The 18,663-nt window shown below is 46.0% G+C and overlaps 1 protein-coding gene across 4 annotated transcripts in view; it reads right to left on the minus strand.

Moving 5' to 3' along the window:
* The window catches only part of RAD51B (RAD51 paralog B), a 519,294-nt gene that overhangs the window by 138,300 nt on the left and 362,331 nt on the right, over positions 1 to 18,663 (minus strand). For all 4 annotated transcript variants that reach the window (XM_037031686.1, XM_037031684.1, XM_037031685.1 and 1 more), the window contains one exon: positions 16,802 to 16,898. In XM_037031686.1, coding sequence (XP_036887581.1) covers positions 16,802 to 16,898 — 97 coding nt within the window. The remainder of the gene's footprint in view (positions 1 to 16,801; positions 16,899 to 18,663) is intronic.

Here is an 18,663-nt window from a genome sequence, read left to right on the forward strand (position 1 = left end):
TTCCCATTTCTAAGAACTAAATATGGAATCGTGGAGTGACACAGGAGCATCATGTCGTGGAGTGCTGCTGCGTCAGAGCTGTATTCACGGGGCTAACAGTGAAGTCACTGGCGTTATGATATGACGGCAAGGACTTAGTCCCTCTGTTTGTAAGTGCCATCGCTTTTAGCATTGCCTGCAAGCTGAGATCAATGGCAGCTTTTCCAACAGAAAGTGCATTTGGTTTCAATTCACTTTCATAACAACAGAGACTAACCCTTAGCAAGATGGAGAACATTAAGCTCCATTGTTCAGGCTGAGGATGGCTGACTTGGGTGGCAGGAAGCAGACCGGGTCTCTTCTCTGGAGGAGAAAATGCCTGTGGGTAGCAAACCTCATTCCCAAACAGCCTAGTTTTTCCTTTCCTTTCCTTTCTTCTATTTTTAAATGACAATGAGTGCAATCAAAGAATTGTCTCAAATCACAGAACTGTCAGGGATCCCCCAAAATCTTCATCTGGCTCAGCCTCCTCCAGAAGGTTTTGTTTCTTTAATAATTACGTAAACCCCAAGGCATTGTTATTTAATAAGGTCTAAGGGCACAGCAAAGAATTTTATAAATTATTTTACTTAGCCCCTTGTGGAGCCTTTTATTATCTTAAATAATGAGAAAATGAATGAGATTCTTTAAGACTTGGCAGCTTTGAGATTTTAGAGGTTGTTAAGTGGGAAAGGTAGGAATAGGATCCGAGGCGTGTTCTCTTGGCAAAAGGAAATACCTGAGTTGCTGGCTCATGTCTCAAATAATCAGAAACTCACTCTCACCATTGCAGTTTTTCTGAAATACCAGTGACATTCCCTTTTCTCTCCCTGACAAAAAACAAGGCATATCAGATAAGCTATTACAGTGGAAGAATTCTGACACACAAAATGTCCTAATGAAGGGTCCTTCAGGAAAACAAACAAACAAACAAACACCAAAATGAGAAATTGTGTAATTCTACCCTTGATGCTGTTTAGAAACAGCAGGGGGGAAATACCATCCACTGTACGTTCCTCGAGAACCTCCAGTCAAGGGCTCGAGCCATTTAAAAACATGTTTCCTGGCTTTAGACTGGCTATAAATAAATTTAATAAGGATGAAAAAAAATCACTGCATCATTTACAGTTCTCTCTCAGCTCCAGCTGACAAAAATCCAGTCCAGATGTTTGTTTTGCAAAAACAACAGCAAAAGGGTGAACTTCAATCAGGAGTACCAGAGCCCCCGAAGAAGGGGATGTGTTTGAAGAGAAAGGGACAGCGAGGCTGGCAGGGAGGGTGTGGACAGACCTGGTTCCACACTGATTTAACAGAAACACAGTAATTAATTTATTTTGTGTGTAAGAAATCCACTTTATTAGCCTTTCCCCTGTCTCATCGCCACTTTCAAAGCCACAGGGGCTTGGCTGGTGAAGCCTGAAATGGTCGTTTCATAACCTTTGCTTTCAAATTAAACAAATGACCTCAGATTTTAGAGCAGTTGTTGACTCGGGGGAAAGTATGCCATTAAAAGTGTGCCAGAAACGGGTTTAATTGGTACGAGTCCCAAAAAAGTGCTCGAAAGAGCACAGGCTTCCCGCATATAGATTTCAGGGAAATTACTCAAAGGCCGCACAGCTTTGTCAGAATTTGAGATGTGAAACAAGGCAGCTGAAGGACTCCGTATCAAAAGGGTAAATTCAATTCAGGAGATATTAATCTGATTACCTAAGGAAGGCCGCGAATCGGATATGCTCCTTTGTGCGCTCTTGTTCAACCTGGACAGCTGGAGGAGCCAATAGCTTCCTTTTCCCTGACTTATAATTAAGTTTTAAGAGACGATCAAGTTACGGATACAAAGTTTTAAGAAATATTTCATTCAGGAGTGGCATTTACAGTGCTCCCCTGTTGCAAGAGACATTGTTCACTTTATTTCCTTGAGCCACGCTGGAGAGCGCGTGGATCAGGGCCTAGGGGCTTGGTGTTTGTGTTCCAGGCTACAATAAACGCCCTCTGTGCACCTGCCTGGAGGAAAAACCAGTCCAGCCGCCTCCCGAGACAAAAGGGCCCTGTACTACGTGCTGAAAACCCAGACGTGAACTGACCCTGTCAAATTCCAGGTAAAAAAAAAAATCAATATTTTCAGCCAGTCCAAGAGAAGCTGTCATGTAGGTTTTTGGATTTCCTTTCTCATCCCCACTGAGCCTGAACAATGGTGGCTTGTCAACAGAAGTCACCTCCTTTCTTGTGCGTCTCCGCGCCTTTCTAGATTCCTTTCCCAAAGGTGCAGTTCACTGCATGGCACGCCGGACTCTGCCCTCCGGTGGGTAACCTGCCCCCTCCTGCTCGACTTTCTCCATCGGGCCCTTCCCACTGGAATCCCTCGTTGGTCATTGAAAGCACGTAAGTATATCGGCCCAAATAAACAACATTACTAACTTACGTGTTTTCAAAGATTTCCCAAATACACACTTATCACAAACCGCAGGCACACTTAGACTTGCAAGGCTGTTTATCAGTAGGCCAAAAGGTCAAGATTATGGTTCCTCCATGCCCATTGTGGTTCCGATTCCAGTTGGCCGAAGGCCATAATGGGTCACACTTACCAATTTTAGGGGAAATGTGGGAGAACAAGTCAGTTTGGCCTTGTTGCAATTCATGTCTAGAATCAACCGTGCCAGTCTCACCTGATCCGCGCCTTCCCATGAAGGAAGGTGATTTCTCACAAAATTTGAAACCTAACTAGATGAGGTTTTATTTATGAATTTCAACAGATACATACATGGTCACAGAAGAATAAACTAAGAAGGGCAAGGTTATTATCCCAACTTGAGAGTGTAAGATGGTTATAAAATCAGAAAAGGATTCATGAATTACAATCTCCTACTTCTCTAAGCCAATCCTGAGTAAAGGGCAAAACTAATAAAAATCAGGATTTTGATCATTATTTAAAACTGCCGTGGTTAGTATGGCTTTGGCTGCAAACCATTTCTGAATATACATGGTGATAAAAAGCTAATGTTTAAGGGTTGACAGCTTTCTCAAGGTTGCTTCAATAGTTTCTCCAAACTCCAGCCCCCAAGGGGCAGGAAAACCAGATGATCGGCGCAGGAAAGCCAGGTCCTTAGCATGGGCATTGGAGCAGGACGTACTGAACTGTTTGTGTCTGGAGAGAGCCTAGAAGCCAAGCGCAGTTTATCTGCTTTGGTGCTCATTAGATGGCTGGCCAAGGAAAACAGTCGCCCACCACAGGTGCTAAACTACGCTGCGCTACCTTGGCCCGCCTGGTGCGTTCTCAGGGCAACACGGGACTGATGTACGGCCTGCCACTTTACGAGAGGGTCTAACCCAGGGAGGGAGGTGGTCTGCTGGCTGATACCCAGAGCTCTACATGTCCCGTGATTCAGGGCGGCCCGATCAGCGAGCCCATCCTCGTTCTGTCCTGATATCCTGAGATGGTAGCCCAAGCCACCTGAAGACCACGACGCTCCCTTCTTGCCTCGAGTGCCTCTGATCTAAAAAATCTGCCTCCCTTGTTCTGGTAATTCATAGGTGCTGTGCTCTAGTGTGGCTTTACCTATTCCAGCCTTTCCTTATTTTATCTTTTCTATCCTATCCATTGTAATGCAACACATCCAGGCAGTTGAGACATAAGGTTTAGCTACACTGCAGTATGCAGGGAGTCTAGGGTCCCAGCCAAGTAAGGATGACAACAATCAGAATTAGCCTGTATCTTCTAGAGGGCTGGGGCCAAGCCTGACACTATTCTTGTGACCTGTGAACACCCAGCAAGCATCTCACACTCTGGGTGTTCCATAAGTGAATGAATGAACAACTGAAAGACTGAAGCTGAGGCTCAAGTTTGGGATTTGGCCTCACTGCTCTTGGGACGGTGGAGAGCTCTGTAACGAGAATGAGGCAGGGGGAAGTTTGAACTTTCCCCGACATCAGCGACCGGCGTGATGACTCACCTGGGATGTGGGAAGAAAATATCAGAGCCTATCTCATTAAAAGAAAATCTCCATTTCTCATGTGTTTTACATAACTTAATGGTCCAGTGGCACTATGTTTTACAGATAGCAGTTTTACTTATTTGGGGCAATTCCGTGCTCAAAAAAGATGAGGGTAGATTAAAAAAAAATGTGACGACTGCCGCTCTAGATAACCAATATAACAACAGTAACAAAGGGATGTGCGACAATGCTCATGGGGGGTTGGTCCAGCCTGGGGTTTGCTTTGTTCATTTTAAAAAGAGAAACAGAAAAGTCTGCCTGAAGCTTAAAAGAGAAAACATCAACTTGCCCTTTGAGGGCATCACCTAATGGCCCTGGGTATGTGGCTTGAGGGAACTGAGGCCAGAGAAGTTACATGACTTGCTCCAAATAGCAGTTTGGTGGCACAGCTGCCTCTTGAACACAGGCCTCCTAATTCCAAACGCAGAGCTCTCTCTGCTGTACAAATACACGGTTCTCTCTAATGTCTATCTGCAGAACAATTTCAGGGCGAATACAGAGAAATGACCACAGTTACTACATTGAAGCCTGGAATCCTCTCGGCTCCAGCGAGGACGGGAATACGGTCACGAGCTTTATGAGGTGGCTGTACGGTCATCTTGTAGAGCTGAGCGTAGGGTGCCAGTCAAGAGCACAGACCCTGAGCCGGGCCCTGGAGGTTTAAACCACCAAGTAATCAGTGCTTAGAGGATCATCAGCAAGTTGTACAGATGGTCTGTGCTCCAGCTTCTTTGTACAATGGGGGTAAAAACTGAGCCCCACAAAGGCTGTTGGGATTTTTCATGCATAATAGGCACTTAATGCTATTATTATAATCACTAGCAAAAGGAATCTAAAAATGTACTTATTTCCATAGTGCTGCTTAGTACTTTAAGTCACTTGATATTTTTCTCTTACCGCCCCGCAGAGAGTTACAGATTCTTAGCCATTTTTAACTGTAAGGTACCTCGATCAATGGAGGGCTCACCTGAAGTTACGTAGAAGCCTAGTGCACCAAAGGAATCTCTCCCGGGTTAGTGAGGCGGCACTCCAAACCAGACCGGACCACCCAGAATCTAGAATGGTAAAAGCTGATTATAAAGTCCCCAGGACCTTAAGAAACTGATGGATAGCCCCAGGCAAAAGTGACTCCCCTCCAAATCCAAGGTCTCTAGTTATCTCCCTCCCCTCTAACCTGTTCATTGGTACCTGAGAAATCACTTTGGATGACAAAGTGATTGTATCACTTTCCTGTTTTGGTGACTCCCCAACATCCTCAAGAAAGAATTTAAACTGACGAGCACGCTGGGCAAGACTTGTCACAATCTGGCCCTTGCCTATCTCTGCAGACTGTCCTCTTGCCACTCTCTTCCACGCCAGCCATAACAGACGTCCCAGAGGTCTCCCGCAAGCCCTGCCTGTAGTCCACTACCTGGGCTTTACGTTCTGCCAGGAGCACCTTCCCCTTCTCTTTCTGCTCTTGGGAACTGCGACTGATCCTTCAAGATCCAGATCAAGTGTCTCCTTCCTGAAAAGCCGTCTCAGAGAACTCCCATCCCCAAACCAGACTCCTCTGTGCTTCCCCAGCGATACACTGAATGTAGAGCTATCAAAACGCACTTTACATTCTTGTCCGTAATGATTTCCACCATTGTCTGACTGTGAGCACCACAAAAGCTGGGACTACAGCGTTTGTCTCTGTGCCCCAAGTACCTGCCCACACAGAACCTAGTGGATAGTAGGTACCTGATGAACATCCTGACTGTAAATCAGACTACACTACTTCCGTTGCCACTCTTGGGTGAAGGTAAGAGTCTTCCCCTCCAAAAGCACAGCTATCAGGCTCCCAGTCTTTCTTTTCTGACACTTTCCCTGAGCTGCCCATTGGTGTTTATCATGTACAGTCAGGGCAGGTGCAGAGTTAAGGCTGACTGCACGCTGAAGGAACTTTGGGGCATACATGATACATCAGTTTCATGTTTCTTTTCGGTGAATATAGGTCTAAAGCTTTAAATAATTCTTTGATTGCCCTGTCTTGTAGCTACAGGTGCCTCATTCATTTACCAAATATGTATTGAGTAACTACTATTACCAGGCACTATACCAGGCTCTGGGGATCTAGCAGCAGATAGAGGAGGAGAGATACTGTCCTCAAGGGGCGTATAGTCTAATGATTCTAAGACAGAATTAATTTCTTGTAAATTTATCTTAATGTTGCACTATTACATCAAAGTACAAGTTATTTCCCTTGGTTCCAGTGTGGTCCTTGAAGGAACAGGGGGCTTCTTCCTGGCAGGATCACCCTTGGGCTCTGGCAGCCCCATCCTTACTGATGTTCATTTCCTGGGCTATACCTTAAAGATTTCAATGATTTATTCTGTTTCTGGTCTAGGGCTCTCTTGGGGAGCATGATCTCCTGGTCATTCAGCTCAAAGGCAATTTCTTTGGTACTTTTCTAGCTTCCTTTATCTATACACTATATTTAAAAACAAAACAAATCCCTGGCCCCCTAAGGTATCCTCCAGTGTCTGTGGCTGGAAGTAATGCCTCCAGGAAACACAGGTTCTCTTAGTGACTGGTGCGGGGCTGTAATGGAGAAGCATGGTTAAGAAAATCCACACCAGAACCTGAAAAGAACTCACTGTCTTCTACTAAAATACAGAAACCCCTCGCCAATGCACACACAAACACAGTTACATTTAACCCATAAAACTCAGACTGTCTCCTGAGAGTACAGAGTACTTTTGCCCAAGAATACCATAAACTGTGGAAGAGACGTAACTCACTGATACACAGTTCTCCAATGCAAATATTCTGGTTATCCAGCTGCCGTCTTGGCTTCTCAGGCTTCGCTTGTCCTGAGTAGTGGTGAATAAAGGCTGCGCATGGGACACGATCGGGGCTGGCGTGCCTGTCCTACGTTCCTGAGTAGGAGGTGACTTAGACCCAGGGAATTTTAGGCCTCACATCTTATCCGACAGTAACAGTTTAGCATAGGTAGTGGATTCTGGATTAACAGAAGAAACCCCTCTCTCCCCCCTGAAGAGAAACTCCAGGGCTGACTATGGGTATAAAGAAAACCAGGGCTAGGACTGAGAAAAAAAACTGTTTTTGAGTTTTTCCCTTAAATCCAGTATAGTGGCTTGAAGACACGGACTAGTAATAGGTAGATAATGTCAACATTTTCACGTGGACGGAGGGGAGACGCCGAGAGTGGATGTGGCTGAAGGGACAGACAGAGGCACACAGACCCTCTTAGCAAACTTACAATAACATCTGCCCACCTGGACACAGTCCTCAACTAGGCGTGATGTTGGGGCATCCACTTCACAGGCTGTCCCTTCTGAAGAAGTCTGCCCTCCTTACACAAGCCTTTAAAGAAAAGATTTTATGTATCTAGTTTTAGAGAGAGGGAAAGGGACAAAGAGAAGGAGAGTACTATCAATTGGTTGCCTCTTGCACGCACCCCCACTGGGGACCTGGCCCATAACCCAGGCATGTGCCCTGACTGGGAATCAAACTGGTGACCTGTTGTTTTGTGGGACAATGCCCAACCAACTGAGTCATACCAGCCAGAGCTACATAACTGGTTGGTATTTCCCCTTTAAAAGGGGAAATGCCTCCTATCCATGAACCCTACTGAAAGAATATAAGTACTGGCCATGTTTTCAATCCTATGACTTCTTGGCCATGCCTCAATGGACCAAAGCACAGCCCATACAAAGAATCATCATTGGTGAAAAGGAAAATTGGGCCAACCAGACCAGAGGGTCAAGGGTCAGTGCCATGACCTAACTTTCAGCCTTTCCCATGTGATCTGGCTATGTCTTGGTTCCTGTTTGCCCACAGCCATGAGGATCCGAACTGTATCCTTACAGAAGGACTTAGTGGATAAAAATGTAAGTTTCGGAGCCAGACTCCCTGGGTTGGAAGCCTGACTCTGCCAGTAACTGTGCTGCTTTCTAAGCCTCATTTCCTTCACCTACAAAATGAAATAATGATTACCGTCCACCTCAGAGTGTTGTTGTGAGGATTAAATTCAGTAACAGACATATAATGCCAGGCACACAGTACATGGTCCATAAATGTTAGCTACTGTTATTAATAGGCCGAATGTAAAAAAAAATAAACTAGAGTGGCTTTTTGTTTCTTACTACTAAAAGAGACCTAAAACAGTCCAGTAACTGCTCTATCCCAGTTGTGAAACGAAGCCCGCAGACACCACTTGTGACCTGATGAAGGCGTACGGCCACATGAGTCCTGCCGTCACCCTTCTACGTGCCTGTCTCCTCTCTTAGGACAGCGTCTCCTCCAGATCTCAGATGGAGACACATTCATCTTGGTACTCCTGGTGCCTGACACAGGTAAGAAATTCAAGGAATAAAGCAGCAGTTCTCAAAGTGTGGTCTGTACACCAGCAGAATCAACAACTCCTGAGAACTGTTAGAAATGCACGTTCTCTGACCCCTCCTCAGACAGACAGAACCCTGGGAGTGGGAGTGCAGCAGTGCGTCCGTTAAAATAATAACCCCTCTGGGTGACTCGGCTGCACGCTAAGGTTTGAGAGCCACGGGAACAAAGGTTCCGGTGGGGAAACACAATCACTCCATATCCTCGACTGGAGAACAGCCCCACTCTCTCCGGGGAGTCATCCATCCTCTTTGATTAAGCATGTGGCTTTGGAAGGGATGCACATGGAACTGTGAGGAAAGAGAAACATTCCTAGCCAGTCAAATAAGCCTCATCAATCTTGTTGATCGAGGAAATGATGTGCTGCCAATGGATTAGCCTCATATTCTTCCCACAGAGGCGTTGGAAAAAATCATAAGCTCCATAACCTGGCAGGCCAGATGTCCATGCCCCACCCCGTCTACTTTCCAAGTCTGACCCTCCGCCGTTCTCCCCCGTGGCCCCTGCACTGCCAGTCCTAAGGAGTGACTGGCAGTGCTTCAGAGGGGTGTGATTTTTGCCACCATGTCTTTGGTAATGACAGATCTATCTACAATGTCACCTCTGCATCCTCAGCACTAATTTGGTTCCGGGTGTATAATGGGTGTCCCATTTCCCTAAATATCTGATGAGTTCATGGTCTCCTTACCTCAATCTCCCCATCCCTAAGCCATCTGGCACATCTCATCCAGTCTTCAGAGTGCATAGTTATAATCACTTTAGCATGAAACCTAATATCAGTCTGGTATTGTAAAGTCTGACCCCAACCTACCTCTAGATTTATTGCATTTGATCTCCCTATGTTTACCCCAAGCCTCAGAAAAATGGGGATCCCTAGCCCCCTTCCCAACATGCCCTGCATTTCCCTATGACATAGATCCCATATTTCTTGAGTAGCCTTTAGGAACTAGGGGCTACCAAAGCGATTGAGACAAAGTCTCTGCCCTTTAGGAGATCACATGAAAGCAAACGAGGCAGACAATAAACCCACAAAGAAGTTTAGAATACGGGTCAGGGAGTGATAAGGGCCATAAGTAAAAATGAAGCTGGGTCAGGAGATAGAGGAGGAAGAGAGGAAGGAAGGCCTCTCAGAGGAGGTGACACCGGAGTGAGGCGCAGTGAGGGAGCCAGCCAAAGGGAGGTGAGGACAAGTGCCCCGTCATGGGCACGGCAGACACAAAAGCCCAGAGGCAGGAACACAGCAGTCAGTGTGAGGGACACAAGGGGAGGCTGTGTGTCTAGAACTGCTTTTGAGAGGGGGAGAATGAGAAGGGACAAGGGCAGACATGGCCCATTGTGAACTTGATGCCTTCTCATAGCATTCCCCGATCTTCACTTAAAATCGTATCCATTCCTGCCTATTAAAATCATATCCATCCCTCAAGGCCCATCGCTTACATCTTCCTCCCTGGACCCTTCAGATTCGCCTCTGCTGAAAGGTCCCCTCTTCCTAAATCCTGGAGCCTTTGGGGCATACCACACGGTCTGAAAGCGCTGCGCACATTCTACCAAATATTGTTCTCCTGTAGAATTATTCTCAAACTACACGGTAAATATGATGAGGGTGGGGACCCCATCTTTTACATTTCTAGATTTCCTGTAATAGTAACAGACTGCATATGGAAGGGGGTCCACAACTCATGAAATCGGCAGGTTGAAAGGCACTTGAAGGTCTATTCACGTAGCCAAGAAAAAATTGGGGGCGGGGCCATGGCTCCCAAACTATGCAGATACATGCAGGAATGCAGCTAACGCACAGGAACTGTCAGTAGGACTCAGTGAAACACAGTTTACTCCAAGGAGTATTTACTGAGTGGCTTACCAGAAAAATGAAGAAAAGCAAAGCTGCCAGAAAGATTCGAACCTAGGTCGGAGCTCAGCTGGACTCTACTTGGACCAGACCACCTCGGCAGACTTGTTACAACCCTCCCCAAATCCTAGTAAACATCAAAAATGCACGCCATGTCACGACTCAAACTGTGACCACCTGGGCACCACTCCTAGAAACGAGCCATCTTCCCTTGGTATTGATCTCTGACCTAGACGCCTCTCGTATTTGGAATAGGGCTCTCTTCCATGATGGGAAACAAGGATCCCTTCTCAGAGGATCCCTCCAGCTGGAAGCCTGCCAGGATCAGACCGGCGGAAAGGGGAAAATATTTTCAAAACATCTCGCCCAGCTCCCCCATGAACCACCTCAGAGACCGCTTCTCAAAGACTACGCTCTGGCTCCCACCTGACCTAATCGTGCTCCAGAGGTGTCTCTCTTTGGCAAACTGTCACCAGCAAAACAGAGCTCCTGGCCAGGAGGCGCTTCCTGGTGGCAGACTTCCTCTCCCACTGGACGCGTCCACCGTGATGCTGCCGCCCTTGGCCTCCCAGCTGAAAATCCTCAAGCGCCTCTCCCTCTGGAAATTTTCAGACATTTGTAAGCTGTGCCCATTCACTCTCAACTCCAGCCACCCCCAGCTCACATGCTATCTAGGCTTTCTTTAGCTAAACACTGCGGGTTTCTGGTGCTTTTAATCTTTTTCTGTAAATTAGGTCTCTCATGGCATCTGAACAGTGGCCGGAAGTAAGTTGTGCGCTGTTGTATGTCTGAGACCTTGGAATAAAAGATGGAAAGTTCCCCAGGACACTTAGACATTTTACCCCAAACTCCTAAGAGGCAGCAGTGCCCACATGTAGGCTTTCACGGGAGGGGCTCTGCCTTCTGCTCACTGCGTGACCCCTGAGCAGCTCCCTTCTCTGCCTCACGCTTCGGTGGCTTGAGGCAGATGAGGTGATTCGTCATTTTAAGACATTTTAAAGTGCTATGGAAATGTAATGTTAACAATGTTGATCACGGTTGTTAATACTGACCTTATATTAACCACATGGTGACACTTCATGTTTTCAAAGTTCTAATTACAGCCGACCTGCTCCACACTCCTGAGAGGGGGATGTTTTCAAGTTGCTCCGCCCATGCCCGCTGGTGCGTGGTCCTCCCAAACCCGGGAACGTTAGTTAGGTTCGGCCTGGGCGGCAGAGGGCCTTGGAGCTCAAGCGTGGAGAGAGGCCGCTAACCCACCCCAGAGGGGCTGGGTTAGAGGCTGCTAACTTGACCAACCCACCCCAAAGTCTGCGGTTAATGGATTACAAATTTGGGTAATGCTGGACAATAAATTACGACTATAATAATAAAGCTGAAAGTATACACAATTTAAGCAGAAACACCAGTGTTTTTTATCGGAAATGAAAGAAACCATTGATCATAGCAACTGTCTGAGATTAGCAGGGAGCCGCATTTTCAAACATCCTGCAGTAAATCCAGAGCAGATCCAGCTGGAAAGCAAGAGTGGAAATAAAACTTGAAAATTCATACCACGCTTTGAAGTCCGCTTCTTTCACAACCACGAGTCCCTGATCCGCCCCAGCCACTCTGGGCTGTTGTTACTTGGTGAATTTATTTTAGAAGAGACACAAGCCACGCACTTGCATATAATCTTTCAAATGGACTCCAGCTTTTTGCAGGGATGGATTCTTAGGGAGTATGAATCCTAACATACTTTCTCTCGCACATCAATTCAACCGAACTACAAAGCCTTCCAATACGAAAACTGGAAACCACTCTTGGTTCTAGTAAGTACTGCTCTTTTTTTCTTATGTTCTTTCCTTGACCCATCCATGCACTTTTCATTTTTAGTTTTGAAGTGCTATTATCTATCAAAAACTATTACTGCAGAAAGAAGAATACTGGCATGCCGGTGCTGGGGGTGCCAGGATGGCAGCCTAAAGAGGGCTTCCCTCCCACGAAGCCTCCTGGGGCAGCTGGAATGGCTGCGTCTCCGCACTGAAGGGACTGCTATCCTGTTCAGTCAACAGAGGGAACAACGCTGATGGTCTCACACGGGGCCCACTGTCGCCATACCTCAGTCTCACCCACCAACTGTGCCTGGTTGAAAAGGGGCTCAGTCCTGTTCAAATCCCAGGGGACTGCAGAGTTAGATGCGGTGTCTTTGGCCAGCTGGCCCATTAAGTCCTTTCTTTGCTGATCACTGTGGGCAAAAGAGATATTCCCTAGGACCAAGATCCGATCATCCTTAGTATCTTCGATGACCTCCAGGAAGAACCATCAAGGGCATCGAAGGAACATGTCCTTGGCCACAGAACAGTCGCAATACCTTAGTCAATGACCTCTCACTGAACTCTGTAACACCCTAGATGCCTGGGTTTCTGTCAACAGAACAAAAAACTGAAGAGGAAAATACTTTGACTCACAATGCCTGCTCGAGAACCATGTAGATTATTAAAAAAGAAAATCTTGATTTTTGCCCTTAGGTTCACAGAATAACTTTGGTCAATTTGCATCAAGTCTTGAAAGTTCCAGTCTCCCAACTGAATGAAATAACATTTAAAAAAAGGCAGGCTAAACATCGACAATCACACCACACACACCAGGAGGTATTTTAACGAAACGGGGAAAATTCTGTCTGTTCTGTCATTCCTTCTCAAGGCACAAAGCTGTGCGGCAGGAGTGATGTCAAGCAAGTCCTTGGCCTCTGGGTCCATCCACTTGTCCCCCTGCGCCTCTCCCTCCTGGGAGCTGGGTAGTTTGACACAGGCATGAAACCTCAGTGAAGGGAATCATCCCACAGACCCAAGCAGTGAACATGGGTCTACATAATCCAAGGGACAACCTAACCACACATCTAGTAAGGGAAAAAAAGAGAAAAACAAGCAACACTAAAACAAAGGACTCTCAACTTTACAAATACTGGGAGGGCAACAGCTGGTCAGCTGAGATTAAAGGAGCGTGAGAGAGCACCTCCCCACGTCCTGACTTCTCCCCTGCAGAGGTCGCTGAGCCAGCCAGGGCTCGATTTTACAGCCCTGTGCAGATGACCTTGCTCCAGCTAAGACAGGCGTTCTTTTGATCTCAGCAGGCAGACGCTCTAGGCCTGCAGCTGGCAGATATTAATAGTACAGGATCGCTGGGATGGAAGAGATCTCTCAGCTGGGCCAGGTCACTTGTACTCCTCGCTCTGCGTCAGAGCAGAAGGGACTTCATTTCCCTGAGTCAGCTCCTGCTGGGTGCTCCTCTCAGGTCAACTAGGACCATTTGATCGCTGGCTGCTCTGTGGCCCCTTGTTCTCACCCCACCACTGTTTTCAAGGGAGCGCTGTTTGAGCTGTGCCCTCTGTGCTGCAGCTCAAATCTGTTACTGGACAGGGCAGACCTTGCGCTCACTGGTTAGGGTGTGTTTCTCACTTGCACTTGTTTGTATTCACTTCTTGTGGAAGAAAGGCAGGAAGAGCAAGAGACAGACAGACAAGACCAGAAGTATTGAGAGAGAGAANTCGGACCATTTGATCGCTGGCTGCTCTGCCTTGTTCTCACCCCACCACTGTTTTCAAGGGAGCGCTGTTTGAGCTGTGCCCTCTGTGCTGCAGCTCAAATCTGTTACTGGACAGGGCAGACCTTGCGCTCACTGGTTAGGGTGTGTTTCTCACTTGCACTTGTTTGTATCCACTTCTTGTGGAAGAAAGGCAGGAAGAGCAAGAGACAGACAGACAAGACCAGAAGTATTGAGAGAGAGAACACTATGGGAAAGGAGACTGTTAGAGGCATGCCAAAGGTATCAATGCTAAGATTTCTGAAGATCCTTTCTATTATGCTTAATCTAGGACAACAAAGTCATTCTTCACACTCTGAAAAATCAGAATTTAAAACCCCACCATGTAGTGAATGCTCCTGGTCTTCGGCCCCAATCATGATCTTATGACATTAGAGAAAGACTCCAGCAATTGTATATTCATCCCCCCTGTCACTTAACAGGAAAACCTGAGGCCAAGTGGCTGAAAGACCTGCTCATGATCGCAGAGCTGACAAAATGATGGCAAAGCTGACACCACAAATGCCTGAAAGAGCAACAAAGTAATTTATCCATACTAATCATGGTGATATTAACAAACTGTCATATGTTTGAATAGGTACACGTATGCTAAGAAACTTGTCCGTTTTAATTCACTGGTAAGGAATTTCATTATAGACTTCAGGAAAAACTATTTCTACAACCTTGTTACCTGCTCAGCTACTCAAGAAAAAGATCTAAAAAAAAAAATCAATTGTTTCCCTTCTCCCCTGGGTTTCATAATAGAAAAAGTTGTTGAAGAGTGAGCTGGTCACCCTTCGCTTTGCCATGAACCCGACTTCACCATTTTCTGGGAGCGGGGACACTGGAGCCCCCAAGGAGTGTCCTCTGCTAACTGTCTCACTCCTCATCTGTGCTTGAGATAAACCAGGAAGCCCAGACAAAGCAGAGAGCTCTTACTTATTGGTTTTTAAATAAGGAAACAAGATATTTTCCTCTTTGCAGAGCTGAATTACTCTGTATGTGTGTGGTATATGAAATAATTATAACAATTTTTAATGATGTTCATAGGTATTTTTTGTGGTTGTCATGGTCGCTGTCTTTACAAAGCATTAACCATGGCATTCGGTCAGCATTTATTTACAGGCTACTGTGTGCCTAGGACTTTGTCAGTCTGGGACAGCATAGACGCAAAAAGAACGCAAGATAGTCTGTGTCCTTAAAATATCTGCCAATCGAGTTGGGAAACCATGGAAAGTTACGTTAATTTTTCTAGACCTTTTCTTTATATAGCGGAGCAATAGAGGGACCACAGAGGAGGAACAGAGAATGAGACGCAAGCCCCTGGAGCAGGCAGGGAGGTTTTGTGGAAGAGGTGCTCTTTACGCAAACCTCGAAGGAGGGGGAGTGGGAAGAAAAGAATAGGCGGAAGTGAAAAGGGGAAATGCTATTCTGGACTGGCGAAGTGCCCCTGCAGAGGCGCGGGGACAGGCGTGGGGGCCACAGGCAGCAAGTTGGCACATTTGGCACCGGAGCTTCAGCCTCGGTGATGGCGCGAACACAGGCGAACAGGAAGGAAAGAGCAGACTGAAAAGCGTTCGGAAGTATTGACTTTATCTACCGGTGTTTGGGAAACAGATCCATGCAAAAAAAGAAAAAAAAAAAAAAACATGAATTCTTAGCATTCGCTGATGTCCATGACACAAATCACAAATTCCTAACTATTTTAAAATTAGCTCATTGATTTTAGCCCATTCTTGGAAAATGTGCTGAACAACTCCGAGATTCCTTAGGAGGGGAGTGGTGCAGCACAAGAAAGCCAGATCAGGCCAGTTCCCCGTGGTGGCGGCAGCATGGAAACGGTTGAGTCTGGAGTTGGGAAGACATTTTGGGATTTTATTAAAATAATCCAATTGTGAGTTTCACAGGGCAGCTGATCACAAAACACATTACAAAAAAGGAAAAAGGACACCAGATACATGTGGGAAAAAGAACCACGGAGACTTGATGGTGAAAGGAATGTACAGTGGGAGGGACAGAAAACGACTCCGGTTTTTAAGTCCAGGTAATGGGGGCATGATAATGCACCACTAAATGTGGAAACAGGGTACGCAGTCCCTTTTACTATTGCTTCCAATGAGGAATTAGTTCTCACTCTGAAAAAACACCACCAAGAAGCAGGGGTGTAGCCCTTGCGATCTGGGGACCGTAAGCTGAGGCCGACCCTTGGAAGACCACCTGGGCAGCCAGGAGGCCTGGAAGGCCTGGGAGTCCCATGTAGTCCATCAGGAATGATTCTCAGACAGAGGGAAGCTCTGAGGGGCCCGGAACACCCAGGCACATATATGTAGGCCCATGGCATTTTGCCCTGAAAGATTACAACTAGCAGAACTCAGAAATGTCAAGTAAGAACTTTCAATTAAAGTAGAAACCACCCACTGGCTTAGTGGTGTGGTTCCCCTAGTGTAAGTCATAGCCAGCCTGACCTTTGCTAACACAGGAGGATGGAGAAAATTTTGCAGATTTACCAACACGGAGTGCCTGTCTTAACTTTTCTGTAAAGCTGATAGGGATGCCACACCACTGGCACATCACACTGGTCTAAAAGTGCCCAGCACAGAAAAAGTGCTAAATCGTCGAGAGACCACTGGTAAAGCCAACTTGTGAGCATCAGTCTCCAAAACAGTGTCAGTGAGCAGTTCACCGGTCCTCATACTAAGAACCCAAAACAACCTATAGAGGAGTGATAAGCCTCAAGGTGGAGGTGATGGATGCTTATTAAGATGACTTGGGTGAAAAAGGAAGCTCACTTACAGTGACAGAGCAAGACACTCTCCAAAAATAAGGGACTGGATGCCAGGAAAGGGGGCCAAGCCTAAACCACCGGGCTCTGGCTGGGTTCACTGGCCAGGGTCTCTTAGCTGCGTCTCCCAGCTCCCCACAGGGGGCAGAGGGTGGTGGGGCTGTATGTCAGTGTCAAGTTTCAGCCCGTCTAGGACAGATCCCTTACCTTCAGACAGGGACAAATCATCAGCTGGAGACACCAGGTCTGCCTGAGAAGCTCTTGCTCTGCTCAGATGGGTTGTAATTTGATTCGTCAAGATAACCTGTGAGCAGACAGGGAGAAGGTGGGGTGGGGGAGGAAGAAGAGAGAAGAGCAAATTAATTATTAGAGCTATCAAAAGGAGACTGTGGCTTAGGGGAAGACTGATAAGTACACAGGTAGGAAAGCCCCAGCCCTGACTTTCATCAACTTTATCTCTAGGCCAGAATATCTGGCCAAGCCCACCGGTCATTCAAATCACAGAGAACTGAGGAAATAGGCCAACTTTTTCTCAGAGCTTCAATCACTAATCAACTTTTTCTAAGTGCTAAGTAAATTGGGACTGAGAGGTGTCGTCACATTAGCTGAATAATAGAAAGCTAATCTGAAAATTAATTTGCATGTGTACACATTTTCCTAAACTTTAATTTTTAAGATTATATCCACAACCCAGGATATCACTAGTCCTGAATAAGAGCAATACTGAAAATTCGGATGCCAGGGACTTCTTCCCCTGTTAAATCAAAAAAGTCAGAGTTTTATTTTCAAATTTGTGAAATTAAAACAAGCTTCACCCCTAAAGGAATAATGCTCTTCTTTTAAATTAATTGAAGTCTAACAAAAGAACTCTAAAGCTGCACTATATATCTTAAACACAAACTAATATAATCCTACCTATTCAATTAAAGTTCCTAACACTTAAAATTCCTAGAAAACACTCTACAATTACCGAATTCACACAGTCCACTGCCACACAGTATTTTCACATTTGGTTCAGTCAAAAACTTCTTAGTTCCTTAAAAATTCTCACTTATGAAATGTACTCTGTTGTTTAGAAACCTACAGGAAGAGCGGGATACAGATTCTCCTCTGGAAAACTGCAACATCACCACTGCCGCTGGCTTCCTGGGGTTCATGTGCTCCGACCACGGGTGGGAAGAAACTGTGAGCACCTTGGTCTAATGGAGGAAATGTACCTCCTGAAAAGGTTACGAATCATTTATATGCACCTGGCTGGACGGTCTTGTTCTGTCCTGGGGTCAGTTATGGTTTTGTTGTCACGCTGACTTGAACGGAAATGAAAATCCTTTCCATTCTTTGTTGTCCCGCTTTTCAGCCACACCTCTGTCGCTGTCTCTCGAATGGCCAGCGACACCTTATAAATCCTAGGCTAATGGCAGCTTAATTGAGGGCTGAGACGGGAGCACGACGGCAAGGTCAGTGAAGAAATGAAGTGCTCTGTTAGCAAAGACCACCTTTCCCAAGGTTTTGTGTGTCAGCTCGGCTCCTTAGTCTCTAGCTTTTCTACAGCGAAGGTCAGACGGTACAGCATTCCACTGAGTATTCGCCAGTCTTATCACTCACGTTCTTCTATGTTGCTACTTTTCACTCGGACCGGAAAGAACTGCGTATGCTATGCCTTCCATTACAATGGCTGGAAATGGTCAAATAACAGTCTGCTCTCGTCAGAAGCCAATAGTCACATCCATGAGCATGACTAAGGGAATGCGTTCATTTCTCTTTATAATGTTATATGGGCCTTGGAGTTCAATAAAACTGGGCTCAAATTCTGACTCTGACACAGTGAACCTTGGAAAGGTGCTTAAACCTTTGAGCTTATTTATGCATAGGGAAAATAACACCTATATTATAGAATAGTTTTGAGAATTAAAAGAGATAATTGATGTAAGGCACTTAACACAGTGTCTGGCACATGGTAAATATTCAATAAACAGAAGCCACTGTTGTCATTGTTTCCTTCAGAATGATATCATACAGGTCAGTAAGTTAGTATATCTCCTGTGCCTCCAACAATGGGACATAATAAT

Source organism: Sturnira hondurensis, unplaced genomic scaffold, assembly GCF_014824575.4.
Source record: "Sturnira hondurensis isolate 20B ecotype Veracruz unplaced genomic scaffold, ASM1482457v3 Scaffold0021143, whole genome shotgun sequence".
In the NCBI taxonomy this organism is placed as follows: domain Eukaryota; kingdom Metazoa; phylum Chordata; class Mammalia; order Chiroptera; family Phyllostomidae; genus Sturnira; species Sturnira hondurensis.